Genomic DNA, 14,952 nt, shown 5'->3' on the forward strand with positions numbered 1-14,952 from the left:
CCCTCTCTCTCTTTACTCCCCTGGCCCCTAGATGTTCTCACCGCCTGTGAACAGCCGCAAAAGCGGGCCCACAACTCTGGCCAGTGGTCAGTTTGGTGTCCCGGGTAAGTTGTAACGCTGACCTTTTCACCGTTTACACCATTATTTTACTCTCAATATTAACTCAACTCCTCCAACATCTGCTCTGTTTCCCATTTCCCCCTAGATAATTTTCCTTACTGTTGTCCTTACACTTCTTTGTTCTTCCCCAGCCCTCCTCCCTATGTCACTTCTCCTTTTCTTTTATTCCGCGCCTCAATTTTCTGATCTTATGGCTTATCACTTCATTTAGCATGAAAAAAAGAGAGACCGCCATTGTTATTGTGTCATTTTATAAGGAACTTAAACAGAATAGGCCACAGAGTTCATAAATCTGTCACAAGGGGTTGGGAAGTCATTTCACCATCTGTACATACGGTAATATACCGTCATCATTGATGGAGGTCAGAGACAACGTAGAAGGGCCTGGACACAATGCAGTCATGGTCCTTCATCATTTGGTTTGACTTGGCAGCGTGCCCCTGTTGTCCTGATTGGGGGAGAGGGGGATGGTGGGGGGGGGGGGGGGGGGGGCAGGGGAAGGAGACACATGGAAGGAAAGGGACCTCTGCACAGACCCTTTTTGGACACTTATGATGGATGCTGTTTTAACTTGTGAATTGTTGGTAAAAATGGTATGAGCTGTGCTCTTCAATGTTTTGCTGGTCAGGATGGTGGTTCCTACATGTGCATTCTTTTGTACTTGTTTATTCGATGTTTTTTACGACGTTTTTAATTTTTATTTTTCCATGGCATTACAAATGTATTTCCAGAGAGGGAGCATGTGATCTGTTTTGCGATCGAACAGGGAGGATGTGAAAAGATCATTTGTGCGATTGTTTTCTGTCCCATCTGTCTTGCGTTGCTTGAAAAGAGTAGGCCCATTGTGTGCCACGACCCTAATGACATTGTAAATGTCCTAGAAAAAGTGTCAGAACTTGAGAAAGGATGGACACTGTGTGATGGTCTTATGGGCAGGGATAGACTAGACGAGAGTTGTTGTAGTCTCATACATACAATGGAGTCATTTTGGCTGTTGATGTAGATCATCCCCTCTACCCTCTACCCTCATTCCCATCCAAGTTTGCCTTTGAATTTCATAATAGATGAGTTGACCTTCTCACTTAACATGCTTTTCCAGGCAGATTAATTGAAGACCGGGTAGTAAGCGCAATATTTTATGTATTCTCGAGGTTTTCACATGTTAGGGGAAAGCCGCAACAAACAAGGAATTGACAAACACCTTCGACTTGAGAAAGTCGACGAGCGCACAATTCAAACAAGGTACGCCACCCTGCGGTGCTCAGCTGTAAAATGATGGTTTCCTCAACTCAGTGAAGAGAATGAAAACTTTTTCACACTCTCAAAGCGAGTTTAGAGCTCGTGATACTTTACAAAACAGCTGCTTAGCCCGAGGAGTCGAGTCTTGGGTCTGTTCCACCTGCCAAACACACGAGGCCTGAGGGTTCTGCCTGTTACTGTTGTTGGCTTGAAGGTACTTGTCTCCTTAAACCTCTACACCGCTTGATTCACCAAAAACCATCACCCTACATTAACACCACCGTCTTCGCCACAAGCTTTTCCGCTTTTCCGGACTCGCCACTTTGCTCGTGGAAGTGATTACCATTTCCTTGCTGGAGGCCTTCAACAAATGGAAGCTGGAAGGCAGAATAAAACTAACTTTTCCTTTCTCTTCTCCTTGGCATTCCATTAACTTCATTCGCAGCACAACCGAGGTGTCGCCGTGGGCGAGCGCACCAAGGCTCGGTTTTTCCTCGGTTTACGGCCGCATCCCCGGCCTCTAAATTGATGCGCCTCAGATTGGGCGCGGTGCCGGATTGACGCGAACTCGCAATGCATCACATTGATTGCACAGTTTGGGCTGAAAAATTGGAAGCCACCTTATGGAGCATCATTTATGGTGATGAAACGCAGTGCGTTCCAAATTGCATTTTCATGTGTTACGGGGTCCTGAGGGCCGCCATTAACGTCTCTATCAATTGCCGTTATGGACGCCTCACAGGCTGTCTCTGGGTGGTGTCTTCACCACCGTTGGTTATGCCGTTGAGCACAGGTTTGCCAAGGTAACGTGTTATCCGCATCTCAAACCGGGACCGTGTGGGGGTCAATTGGCATTCTTGGCCTGACCCTCGCTCTCGGTCGCAGGCCAAGCACCTGCTCGGCGAAAAGAGCAACTTGCTGCATTGCCCCAGGTATTTGCAGAATTCTGTGGCGAAGTGCCGAAGTCGATATCCACGTCAATCCTGAAGGTGACGATGTGAATCGCTCACTCATGTGTGGATATATTTCTTCCAGTGGTATTTTAGCGCTGTTCTTGCGAGGAAAATGAGGCTTGATGAAGAAATATTTTGACTCTTTTCATTATCCGTGCCTCGATAAATATTTGGCACTCTTTCTCAAGATTGTTAAACAGTCCGTGCGGAGGATTTGAATTGCTTCCATCATTGCCTTTCATGTACCACTCTTTTCTCAGGGTGGATTATTTTTAGCTTCCTTGGCAAATGATTTACCATGATTGCTCCTTAGCCAAGCTGTAAGAGGCTGCGTTTTCGGAGTAACAGCTGTGGCCACACCACAATTCCTGCATTTAATTGTCAGTACACGTGTGCGTACAGGCATGTGGGTGGGTGTGTTTAGGTGTTCCTTGGATTGGGAAGGCAGCCTAATGCGCATCCTTTTTGATCGCATTATTCACAAGATCTCGAACTACAAACTCATGGAAGTTCAGTTATTTTATAAATACAAATTGAGGCCGATATGAATGAGATAGTCACCCCTCCCATTGTACTAAGTCAATGCGAATGGCCTTGTGCTTGCTGCACCATTGGGTTTTTTTGTTTTTTTTGTATACAAGATCGAGGCTCGTGAAAGAGCTAACATTAATCGCACAAAAAGTCAAACCGACACATAAAACACAAAATAAGGGGAGCGGTAGACAAGATGGGGAGAGAGGGGGAAGGGCACAAACACAACATTTGAGAGCAGGGACATCGAGAGAACTGTGGGAGGGAGAGGGCTTGGGGGGAGGTGGGAGAGGTGTAAAACATATGGACACTGCAAGGACTTCCAGGAAAGAAGTTGTAATTTAAAAAAAGTGTATCTGGGGTGAATTAGCGTGGGGAGAAAAGATCAAGGTTTTGGATGGGGGAAGATAAGAGATGGTGGTGAACAGCTGTTTTAAAGACCTGGAGGGTGGAGTGGGATTGAAGGGAGTGGGGGAGTTTGTTCCAGAGGCGGGAGAAAAGAGGAATGAAGGAGTGAAGGTGAGCAGAGAGCCTAGATTTTGGCAGTTTAACCATAAGAGGGTTGCTGACAGATCTTGTGCGACCTGCAGGAATATTTGGGGGACAGAGCACAAAGAGAGCTGGGGGAGCAAAGCCGGAGAGGAGTCTGTAGAAGACGGAAAGACCACCAACCCGCCTGCGGTGAGTTAGTGAAAGGCCCTCGGAGTTAGCTTCATCGCAGGAGATTCCAATGATTCTGAACGCTTTGGTTTCAACAGCGTGAAGCCGAGCTCGGTGTGAGGCAGGAGCACCGGCCCAGAGGGGGGAACAGTATTCCATTGAGCTGCGGATGAAAGCCTTGTATGTGGTGAGGAGCGCAGGTGTGCCAAGGAAGGACTTCGCACGACGGAGGATGCCCAGTCGGCGACTGGCTTTGGAGGCCAGATTTGAAATGTGGTTTTCCCAAGAAAGATCATGGCAGATTGTGAGACCCAATTGCTTGAGCGACAGAACTTCCTGGAGAGGATTGTTGAGAAAGTAGATGGGAGGATTTTAATTTGAAGATCTGCTTGGCGTTCTTTCTGGCTTTGTGTCAGTCAAGACATGAAACGCTACAGGTGGAAAAGAGTGAGTTGAGGGGAAGGGGTGGGGAGTGGGGGAAGGAGGCTGGGGGTATGTCAGACAGAATGAATAAAAAAGAATCACCAATGGAGATGACAAAGGATTATGTGGCCAGTCACCTTGTAAGACCAAAGAGAAGAGCCGATATGTATGAATGCATGCAACATAGTGTGGGTGGAAAGAGACAAAGGACAAATGGAGCAAAAGCGCCCAAGATCGGATGAGAGGTGGTGCAGGAGCACAACTCCACCGACCTGTTTGCAGTGGCAGAGAAGCATTTATTGTGTGCCAGCCTCCTGCTGATAGATACCAAGTACATTCAGGGATATAGATCCATTCCTTCCAGGAGAGCACGGAGAAAAGTTTCATCACCAGCCCACAGAGGAGGGTCGTACTCCATGGAACTGGAACCATGGACAAAAGCATTGTATACTGGAAGGAAATGTGGTTTGTTTAATTCCTATGTTGCTGTTTAAATTGGATTCTGTTCTTTATACCCCCCCCCCCCCCTCCCCCATCGGATTTGATTTGAGTTGAGTTGATGTACCATAGTGTAGGTGCTACCGAAGCAGCTTATTGAGAAGGGTTATACTGGGTGATTTGCCATTGCCTTCCCAGTGTTGTTTGTCCATGCTCTGCCCTTCTAAATGCTGAGCATCAAGCAAGGAAGCAGCACATGCCATTTTAAAAGTTTTTGGTGTGACTCGGCCATGGTTTGAATCACCGAACTACCAGAGTCGGAGCAAATGCTCTAACCATTACGCCACGGAGTCTGGTCGCCTCCTACTCCCGTTGTTTACTGCATATTGCGGCTATGGCTCAGAGACATTGCTTTAAGGATTACGATGTAAAATGCGTCAGGGGTAAACAGTGAGGTGTGTGTGCGTGTGCGTGTGTGTGTGCGTGTGCGCGTGCGCACGCGCACGTGGATTTGTGATGTCGGGATTGAATTTGATTCTCCTGCTCATGTTGCTTTCTTGTACAGATGGCCAGCGATCCTTTGTGTTACCGCATGTTCATCATGGTACAGCCCTAATCACATGCCATCTTTACTATGGGAAAGTTATAGTTATTTTCTGTGGCGTCTTCTTTTTTTTTTCTCCTCTTTCTTCTCCTTATCCTTTTTCTCCTTCTCCTCGTTCTTCTTGTGCCCTCTTGAATTGCAGTCTTTTCATAGTGTGCATGGTCTTTGCTGTATAATAACGCCAGATAATACATCACCGAGGCAGCTTGTTTTTTTTTCACCACGGGGGTGCCACTGAAAAAGGAACAGCATGATTATAACCGTTTGCCGAACTCACATGACCCTGGTCTGCCGGTTGGTGCCTTGAACGACATTTTTAGTTTTAACACAGAGTGCCATGAAATGCACTTGCTGTAGATGCTGCCGTGGTCAAACTGTTGCCTTATTAGTAACGCTAGCAAAGTTAGACAAGCAGGAGAAGCCAGGAACGTGTTGTCGTAAACCGAACTCGTAGCTTGGCAATGCTTTAGATGTCCTGACAGCTTCTCAGCCTCACATTAACCATCTGCCGGATGAAAAATGGCCCCTGCACATAGCTGCCTCTATTTTGCTTGTTCATTGATGTTTTATGTTGGCCACAAAAATAATTGATGATGACCTTGGTTTTTGATAGGAAAGGGATTAGAAAGGATTTTCTTCTACCATTTAAATTTGAATTGTATTCCCGGATAAATGTGCTCCGTTTTTGTTTTTTGGATTAGATACTTGAACTTGTTAAACGCTCGTACATCGGTACAACCCTACCCGGTGCATTTGAAACTAGACGTGTCGCAAAATGTTTTTTGAATATCGATTCCAAGTTTTGTTCCAAGAATTTGCAGCACTTCACCGAGCCAATGAGTTAATGCTGTGTCAGCCGTGACTGCTTAAAAAAAAAAATCCGATCGTTACATATGAGTCTTCCTTTTTTGTAATCTAATTCACAGCCATCTGCTTAGTCAGTGACTGATACCCTGCACTGATTACTGTGTCGTACGTGACTGTGACCTCATCAGCTGTGAAGGACATGGTTAGATTCAATGGAAGGTAAAGGATTTCTTGCTTTCTTTTTATAATATGGCACATAATTACCACCAAAGTATGGATTGTTGTTTAGAATCTGTTCAGGCCTATATTTTGTAGGGTTGTTTGAACAGAGTGGATTCATTCCCTATGCTTTGTCACGTTATACCCAGTGTGAAAGGAGGCGAGCGACTATGTTTGAACCTTACTTCTCAAACTGATGTACCCAGAGGAGAAGTTGAAACTGCTCGCTGAGTGTCAAGCTGTTTTGACTTTCATCTCCGGCGTATGGTGCATTGTGTCAAACCAATTTATGGGGTATTTATTCAAGAGGATTAAAATAGAATGTGGGCAAAATGTTTCGGAGAATAAATGAATGATCGTACAGTGCGGTTACTTCAAAAGCTGGCAGACTCGGTGGTCTTTGATTGTTATTGGATGTTGCAATTTAATCTTGCACTTGTTTATTGGTGAAAGGAGTGGGGGTGGGGGTAAAGGTGAATGGGGGGGGGACGGGTAGGGTAGGAGGGGGGCAGTGTTATGTTGTAATTTCTGGTATTGGTCAGTTGCAAAGTTTTAACTTCTTTGGAACTTTTAGGAGGTTTTACCATTGCCATTGGAGCTTTTGTCATTAAATTCTCAACAAACCTTCATTATGGGAATATGGAGAAAAAAAAAAAAAAATAGGGTCAAAATGTGAAAGGTCACAAAGTAACGATAAAAAAAACCACCGTTTAGAGGCCATTTTTTCCCCGCAAAGTGGGGGTTGGCCTTTTTCGGGGACCGTGGTTGTTGTTGTTTTTTGGTCCCCTTTTTTGAAGCAATGTTTTACGGCCGGATGCCCTTCCTGCCGCCAACCCTGTTTGTCGCCTTTTTACGACACACAGGGAATTACCAGTGAACTGGTACTCAATTAGCCGACCTCGGAAGGATGACAGGCTGAGTCAACCCTCCTGGCGTTAATTCAGCGATCGACTGGGATTCGAACCCAGGATCCTTGGATCCTAAGCTGGCACCCTAGCCGCTAGCCCAACACCAGGGCGGAGGGGGGAGGGGGAGGGGGGGACCCGGCAGAAGTACCCGGCATTGCTGGGCGGGGCAGGAGAGGGGAGGGGAGGGGAACGGGGGGGGGAGGGGAGAAGAGGGGGGGAGGGGAGAAGGGTGGGGGAGGGGTGGGGGAAAAGGGAGGGGAGAAGGGGAGGGGGGAGGGGGAAAGGGCAAAATCGATTTGTGCCGGGGGACCCTGCAAGTGGGAGTAGAGGAGCTACCATTGGAGGGGGTGAGCACGGCCGAGAGGACGGAGCTGGAGGCTTCTGAGGCCGTGACCATCCCTCCGAGGGCCGAATCCATAGTGCTGGCCCGATGGTCAGCTCGCCCAACATGGCAGGAGTCCTGCGGCCTGGTCGAACCGGTGGCAGCGCAGTCCATACCGGGTTTCGCCACGGACTTCTTGCTGGAGCTGCGCGTAAAACTTCCCCGGGGACTTCTGTTGAACATCGGCACGTCATGAACGTTGAGAAAGAGAAAGCCAAATACCCTCCCCGCTATATGAACCCCGACAAATAAGGTCCGCTCGCGTTCCAACAATATACGAGCAGCGCTGCCTGCCGGGTTTCACCATCACAAAGTAACGATAAATAGCCATTATTAGCCCCGTCACAGCACATCAATCGCCACATCACAGCACCCGTTTTATCATAACCGCTTCTGTGTTTATTTATTTATTTACCACTCGCAGGGGTACCTGGTGTTGCCTCGTCTATTTTTTGTGGGGGCCTAAAACACTTCCCTACACCCACTAAGGAATGGAGCCTCTACACACCCACGATAGAACTTTTTTTTTTTTAAATTGCAGGATTTGCATATATACTGTACACACACACACACACACACACACACACACACACACACACACACACACACACACGCTCTCTTGTAGCATAGATTGTGCCTCAGTTTGGTTTTCCAGGCCATAACCTTTTTCCATAATAAGCTTTTGTCATCAAATCTTCAACCAAATTTGTTAGGAGTACGTATATGAAAAACACAAATGAATAAAATGTACAAATTTTTTCAACTCTCATTTTCATTCAGTTTAGTTCAAGTACAAATAGGACGTGGACGGGCTTTGCAGTTTCAGATGTTTTCTAGTTATAATTGGCTTTGTACAAAAAAAATACTTTGTATAAACTTATTTTGGCCTTATAAAGTCTGTCGCCATCATTTGTCTGATTACTTTGCAAGGACTACGCTGATGCTTAGCGTAGGTTTCTCTTTTTACAATTATAATGAAATTGTCCTTTATTTGCCCAGCATGTTTCACGTGTGCAGTCGTTGTACATACTACAAATGATTCATGTTGGAGTCCATCCTTGCTTTTAATGGTTACATCCTATGTTGTTGAACATGACATTTGTCTTGGCACCTTGATTTGCTGCCTTGTTGGACTGTCTCGAACTTTTATGACAGTGTGACTGTCAATGATATATTACTGAAGTCACTGTGAAAAGACATTTGTACTCCTTGGGCGGTGTATGTTCCCCTTATTGGTAGTTGCTAGCTGACCTTGCATTTCGACAAAGATGCCACAGTTCAGTGACTATAGGATTTACGCGGCTGAGATTTTGAAAAGTGAAGTTAGACGAGTAAAAATGTTTTCTGCGACCGACCTGATTTTGGTGTGACCGATGATGTTGCAACACCTAAATGCAACCCATTTATACCAGTGTTCTATGATCTTGTCCACACATGTCAGTTGTCCTTTATGTTGACAAAAAACCCTTGGCTATGAGCTCCTACCATCACTGCCTCTCTACCCTCTCGTCACCTCAATGCCGTGGAGGCACAGTCTACCACAGAAGTTTTACACCCAATTTAAAATATAGGGCATTGCCCGTACGTGGGTGCCCGTTCCTTGCCAAAAAAAAAAAAAAAACGCTACCCGTACGCTCTACCCCGCCCGTACGCCCGTAAACAAAAAAAACAACGCTCTTCGCTTCCGCCCTTCGCTCTGACTGAATTGGGAGAAATAATGCGCATAAGAAATCGAATTACGAACCGTAATGGCGGTCAGCTCGTAACGCGCTCAGCTCCGCTCGCTCTCACATCGGCCACGCCTACGCAACAAAGCGTTCTGTGATTGGCTGCCGGAAAGCGTGCTGCCGGACAGTCTTCACTGTCCGGAAGTTCGCAAATCGCAGTTACGATGAATCGTTTTAATTTAATCGCAGTTTGAATTCGTTTTAAAACATAGTTTAACGGCAACATAGTTTGCAAACGTGAAATAAATGAATACGCTCTCAAATGTGCCATCCGAGGCAGAGTGTGTCCGCCACGTTCGGCACACGCGATAGTTCGCTGCTCTCTGATTGGTTGAATCGTTTTTTGGACATAGCTCGGTCCGCTCCGCTCAGTCAGTCAGAGGTCCGCCTCAGCTCCGCTCGTCTCACATCGGCCACGCCTACGCAACAAAGCGTTCTGTGATTGGCTGCCGGAAGTTCGCAAATCGTCGCAGTTACGATGAATCGTTTTAATTTAATCGCAGTTTGAATTCGTTTTAAAACATAGTTTAACGGCAACATAGTTTTCCAACGTGAAATAAATGAATACGCTGTCAAATGTGCCGTCCGAGGTAGAGTCTGATCGCCACGTTCGGCACACGTGATAGCTCGCTGCTCTCTGATTGGTTGAAGCGTTTTTTGGACATAGCTCGGTAAGTACTTGTCCGATTAATTTCAAACCTTGAAAAGGCACATCCTCGGGTCCCCAGCAATATACCTGGCAAGTTAAAAGTATATCGGACCCGTGGTTGTCGAGAAACAGCGGTCACAGACAAACGTACAAACGTACAGAGATTACTGGAATTATAGATAGATGGTGTGATTCGAGATGCAGCATTCACTGCAGGCACTCACTGGAATGAGTCACGTTTTGAATCCAGACAAGACAGCACAACTGAGCTTGCTTCCAAATGAGCACCATGCTGCCCCTGGATAGCGAATTTACCTTTGAGCTCTGGATTTGGGGTTTGATTCCGGACCTTACTATGAACCCTCAGGCTGGTGCTTTTCCAGCAGGAGGTTGGATCACCGAGTGTGCCATCTCTCGGATGGGCATTAAGCCTGATGTCCCAACGGCTTGCATTAGCTGGACGTTAAAGAATCCCACAGGTGTTTCACAAGGAATAGGTGAATTATCACCACTACCTTGAACGACTTCCAAAATCCTGCCATCTTCAATCAAAGTCAGGCCTGGCTACTTCGTTTTTGAAAGACCTGGGCCAAAACTTTCTATGGCCGACCCCACAAAAGTGGAGATAATTGGGGAGTTATTAAAGAAGTATTAGCAGTAGTTAATTGGTAACTTTCATGATGTAAAAGCAGAATAAGAACCAACAAACCCCCAAATCAACAATCCCAAATGATAACCTTTGGCTGCAAAGCTGTGGATCTTGTGAAAGTGAAAAATTTAGTTATTTACATATTTATATACATGCATAGGTGTGTGTGTGTGTGTGTGTCTGTGTGTGTGTGTGTGTGTGCGTGCGTGTGTGTGTGTGTGTGTGTGTGTAATGAGGTATTGGGTGCAGGATAAAAAAAAAAAAAAAATTCGAAATAAAGAGAAGGCAAAATGAGAGAACAGGAAAAGGATATTGGGAGGAGTTTGGGAAGAATAAGGACAGATAATGTGATGACCGGAAATACAAGAAAGGTGAGGAAAGGCAACATTAGACCTTTTTATGCATCCGCCAATGAAGTCGCCAGAAGCATTATGTTTTTGGGTTGTCTGTCCGTCCGTGGTAGGTTCTCATTACCATGATAACTTGAGAACGGCTGAAGGGATAAAAGTTAAACTTGGTGCAGGTATGTATAATAAGGTAAAGATGAACTGATTAGATTTTGGGGTCAAGAAGTCAAAGGTCAGAGTTCATGTTAGGTCAAAAACCTGTTACCATGATAACTTGTGAATCAGTGATGTGATTTTTCATCAAACTTTGTACAAATATATATTATGATGCAAAGATGAACTCATTAGAATTTGGGGTCAAGAGGTCAAAAGGTCAGAGTTCTTGTTAAGTTACAATTAATTTGTTACCACAATAACTTAAGAACGGCTAAAGGGATCTACAGTCACATGAAAAAGTAAGTACACCCAATGAAAAAGTTTTGACTTTTTCAACATATTTCAACATACAGCTATTTGATCTTCATTTCAACAATATTGATAGATGAAGGTGATATAATATAACAAATATCATGAAACATTTACATTTTGTAGTCCATTGTATAACTTAAATAAACATAAATGCAAATTTCGCATGTGGAAAAAGTAAGTACACCCCATGTAAAGTTAAAAAAAAATCTTTTTCACATATGTGGACATATCAATATTTGATCTTCATTCAAACAGTATCTACAGATAAAGGTGATCTAATTGAACAAAAAACAATGAAAAATTGACTTTGCAATAATTTATTCACCAAAAAATTGTTGGACAGTATGCACAATTGCATGTACAGCTCGTTTCAAATCCCCCCACAACATCTCGATGGGATTTATATCCGGGCTTTGACTTGGCCATTCCAGAACCCTCCATTTCTTTCTTTTCAGCCATTCCTTGGTGGATTTACTGGTATGTTTAGGATCATTGTCATGTTGCAAGGTCCACCTTCGGTTGAGCTTCAACTCTTCGACAGATGGCCTCACATTATCCTCAAGCACCCTCTGGTACAATGAAGAATTCATAGTGGATTCTATGATGGTGAGCTGCCCAGGCCCTGATGCAGCAAAGCTGCCCCAAACCATAATATTTCCACCATCATGCTTTACAGTTGGTATCAGGTTCTTGTGGTCAAATGCTGTCTTTGGTTTTCGCCAAAGATGTCTTCTGGTACTGTGGCCAAATAGCTCTACCTTTGACTCAGCTGTCCAGAGCACATTGTTCCAGAAGTGCTGGTCTTTGCCGTGGTGTTCATTGGCAAACTTTAGTCTTGCCCTGATGTTCTTTCTGGACAGCAAAGGTTTCCTCCTGGCACACCTCCCATGTAGATCAAATTTGTGCAGCCTCTTTCTAATGGGAGACTCATGCACTTTGACATCAACAGTGGCAAGAGCTACCTGTAGGTCCCGTGATGACACTCTGGGGCTCTTAGAGACTTCTTTCAGCATCTTGCGGTCTGCTCTCGGGCTGAACTTGCTGGGGCGGCCTGGCCTGAACAAGTTGGCAGTTGTTTGAAATCTTCTCCACTTGTAGATGATCTTCCGGACAGTTGAATGATTGATTTCAAATTGTTTGGAGATCTTTTTAAATCCCTTCCCAGACTCGTAGGCATCTATAACCTTCTTTCTGAAGGCCTCAGAGAGCTCTTTTGATCTCGGCATGGTGACGCCGCACACTTCAACAACAAAGAGCAAACCAAACTAAATGTCTGAGGTTTAAATAAGACAGGTTCCTCCAAGATCCTCTCTGACGATGTTCTAATCATTTGCACCTGAGCTGGTGCACGTGATTCTAATTTTATGTATTTGAAGTAGTGATAAATGTAGGGGTGTACTTACTTTTTCCACATGCGAAATTTGCATTTATGTTTATTTAAATTATACAACGGACTACAAAATGTAAATGTCTCATGATATTTGTTATATTATATCACCTTTATCGATCAATATTGTTGAAATGAAGGTCAAATAGCTGTATGTTGAAATATGTTGAAAAAGTCAAAACTTTACATGGGGTGTACTTACTTTTTCACGTGACTGTAAGTCAAACTTGGTACAGGTATGTGTATTGATGTAAAGATGAAATTATTAGATTTTGGGTCAAGAGGTTAGAGGTCATGTTAAGTAAAAATTATGTTACCCAGGCCAACTTGTGAATAAGTGATGGGAATTTTAACAAACTTGGTATAAGTATATATGATGCAAAGATGAACTCATTGGATTATGACTTCAAGTGGTCAACGGGTCAGAGGTCATGTCCGGTAAAAATGTGATGATTTTAAAACAGCTGAAGGGATTTAAATCAAACTTGGTACAAGTGTGTGTGGTGATGTAAACATGAAGTGAGATTTTGGGGTCAAGAGGTCAAAGGTCAGAGGTCATGAAAAGTAAAAAATATTTTGTTACCGTGATAACTTAAAAATGGCTGAAGAGATCCAAGTCAAACTTAGTACAAGTATGTATAATGATGTAATAATGTAGGCGGAGGTATATCGATCAGTGTAGAAGAGTGCTGTTCTAGGGCGCACATATTATGTAAATGATGGTAACCTTAGTAACGGATTAAAAGAGACAAAAGTACATTTTAAAATGGGATGTATTTTGCTGACTGCTGCTAACAATCTATGATAATGCATTTGTGGTTGTGAAACCCATATATTGACCTCAAAAGTTCCATTAGATGTCACATTTTTCAAGTTAAAAAGTAGTCGTCCCCCCACTACCAGAAAAAAAGATTTCCAACCGTCCTTTATACTTATCTATGCGAAAATTAAAAACATGTTTTTGGGGAGGAGTGTGTGTTACAGAACTGAGTTAAAAAAAACTGTTTTGAAATCTTTGTTGGCAATTTGCTCATGCAATCATCACAATGGCATAGGCCTTGAGTTGAACCCACTCGGAAATTTATCTTGTAAGATTTCAGCTCCACTCTTGGACATCGGGAGTTTCTTGAACGGATTTTATCAGCACATTCTCGGGGATTCCCAGAACAGCTCCGCATAGTTGCTCTCCTTTGGCAGATTTTTATTCTCTGTTTTTGAGAGCTATCTCTGGATCCTATGACGAGCACAATGAGGCTTTGGCCATCCGAAAATGATGAGGTTGCTTCGGGGTCACACACACACGATGGGTTATGTAAAGGTTTTCTAGCCCAGTGCCAAAAATATAAATGTGTAAATGTTTCCATTAGAATGTTGGTGAAATTATCCTTTTTCTTCATTGCACAGTGACCTGCCTCATGTGTCTCAAGTTTTCTGTGCAGAATTTATTCACAATATAACCTGGGCTGGCAGGAGTCCTAGAGGCACGCACTCTCAGCCATCTAACCTGGGTTTGAATCCTGACCCAGCTATAAAGTGTCATCCTGGTGTCTCGCAGTCAAGGTGATTCATCAACCGGTGTGCCATCCCTCGGATGGATGTTAAACTGGATGTTCCAGCTGCCGGCATTGGTTGGTGGATGTCAAAGATCTCACGGTATCCTTCGTAAAGATTAGGCGAGCTATCACCGGCACCCTGAACAAATGACAAATTACTGCCCTAACCTACAGGGGGCACTGCATCAGTGGCACAATTGCGCTCTCAGCAATGATGCAAGCTGGCCATGTATTGCATGAGAAATGAATGAATGAACTTGCGTGATAAACGTAGCCATCTCTTTAAATGGCGACAATTCCACGTACAGGCCATTTGCTTTGTTTCAATGATTGTGTCACAAACTCCGAGGCGATGTGCTATAAGCAATTCCCAATGCACTGTATGCTCTGTTGTTTTATATATTCAAATGCATTGTATATTCAATGTTGTCTTTATTATATGTTCTAAGTTCAATCTTGTATAAGTTTTTTTTGCGACAAAGCATTTGTCATTTTTATTCATCTCCCCTTTATATGACAGCAACTCATGCAAGAAAAGAACACCTGTTGCTCCTTCTCCATAATTTAATTAGTTTATAATTATTTTTTCTTCCAGGCAGTCAGGGTGAAATCCTTGCAAAGTTTTACCACTTTAGTAGATAACACTGAAGTGATTGAAATATAAGTAACTACAATGGCACTCGGTAGAACGTATACCTCCGCCAGGCTGAACGTTTTACAATTTGTATCCCACTGATTTGTCAGATCTGGATCCGGACCGGCTTATTCTTGTCGGCTTATTCTTGTCGGCTTATTCTTGTCGCTTAACCAACCCTTCCACCAAGTTTTGTCATAATCCGTCCACAACCTTTTGAAATATCATGCTATGTATAGATTTTGGCCCCATCT

General features: G+C 44.0%; 1 protein-coding gene across 2 annotated transcripts in view; it reads left to right on the plus strand.

Moving 5' to 3' along the window:
• TCF12 (transcription factor 12) overlaps positions 1 to 14,952 on the plus strand; it is a 447,272-nt gene that overhangs the window by 3,151 nt on the left and 429,169 nt on the right. For both annotated transcript variants that reach the window (XM_078773420.1, XM_078773418.1), the window contains exon 2: positions 32 to 104. In XM_078773420.1, the coding sequence (XP_078629546.1) occupies positions 32 to 104 (73 nt within the window). The remainder of the gene's footprint in view (positions 1 to 31; positions 105 to 14,952) is intronic.

Source organism: Myxine glutinosa, chromosome 2 (assembly GCF_964187855.1).
Source record: "Myxine glutinosa chromosome 2, kmMyxGlut1.1, whole genome shotgun sequence".
NCBI classification, from domain to species: domain Eukaryota; kingdom Metazoa; phylum Chordata; class Myxini; order Myxiniformes; family Myxinidae; genus Myxine; species Myxine glutinosa.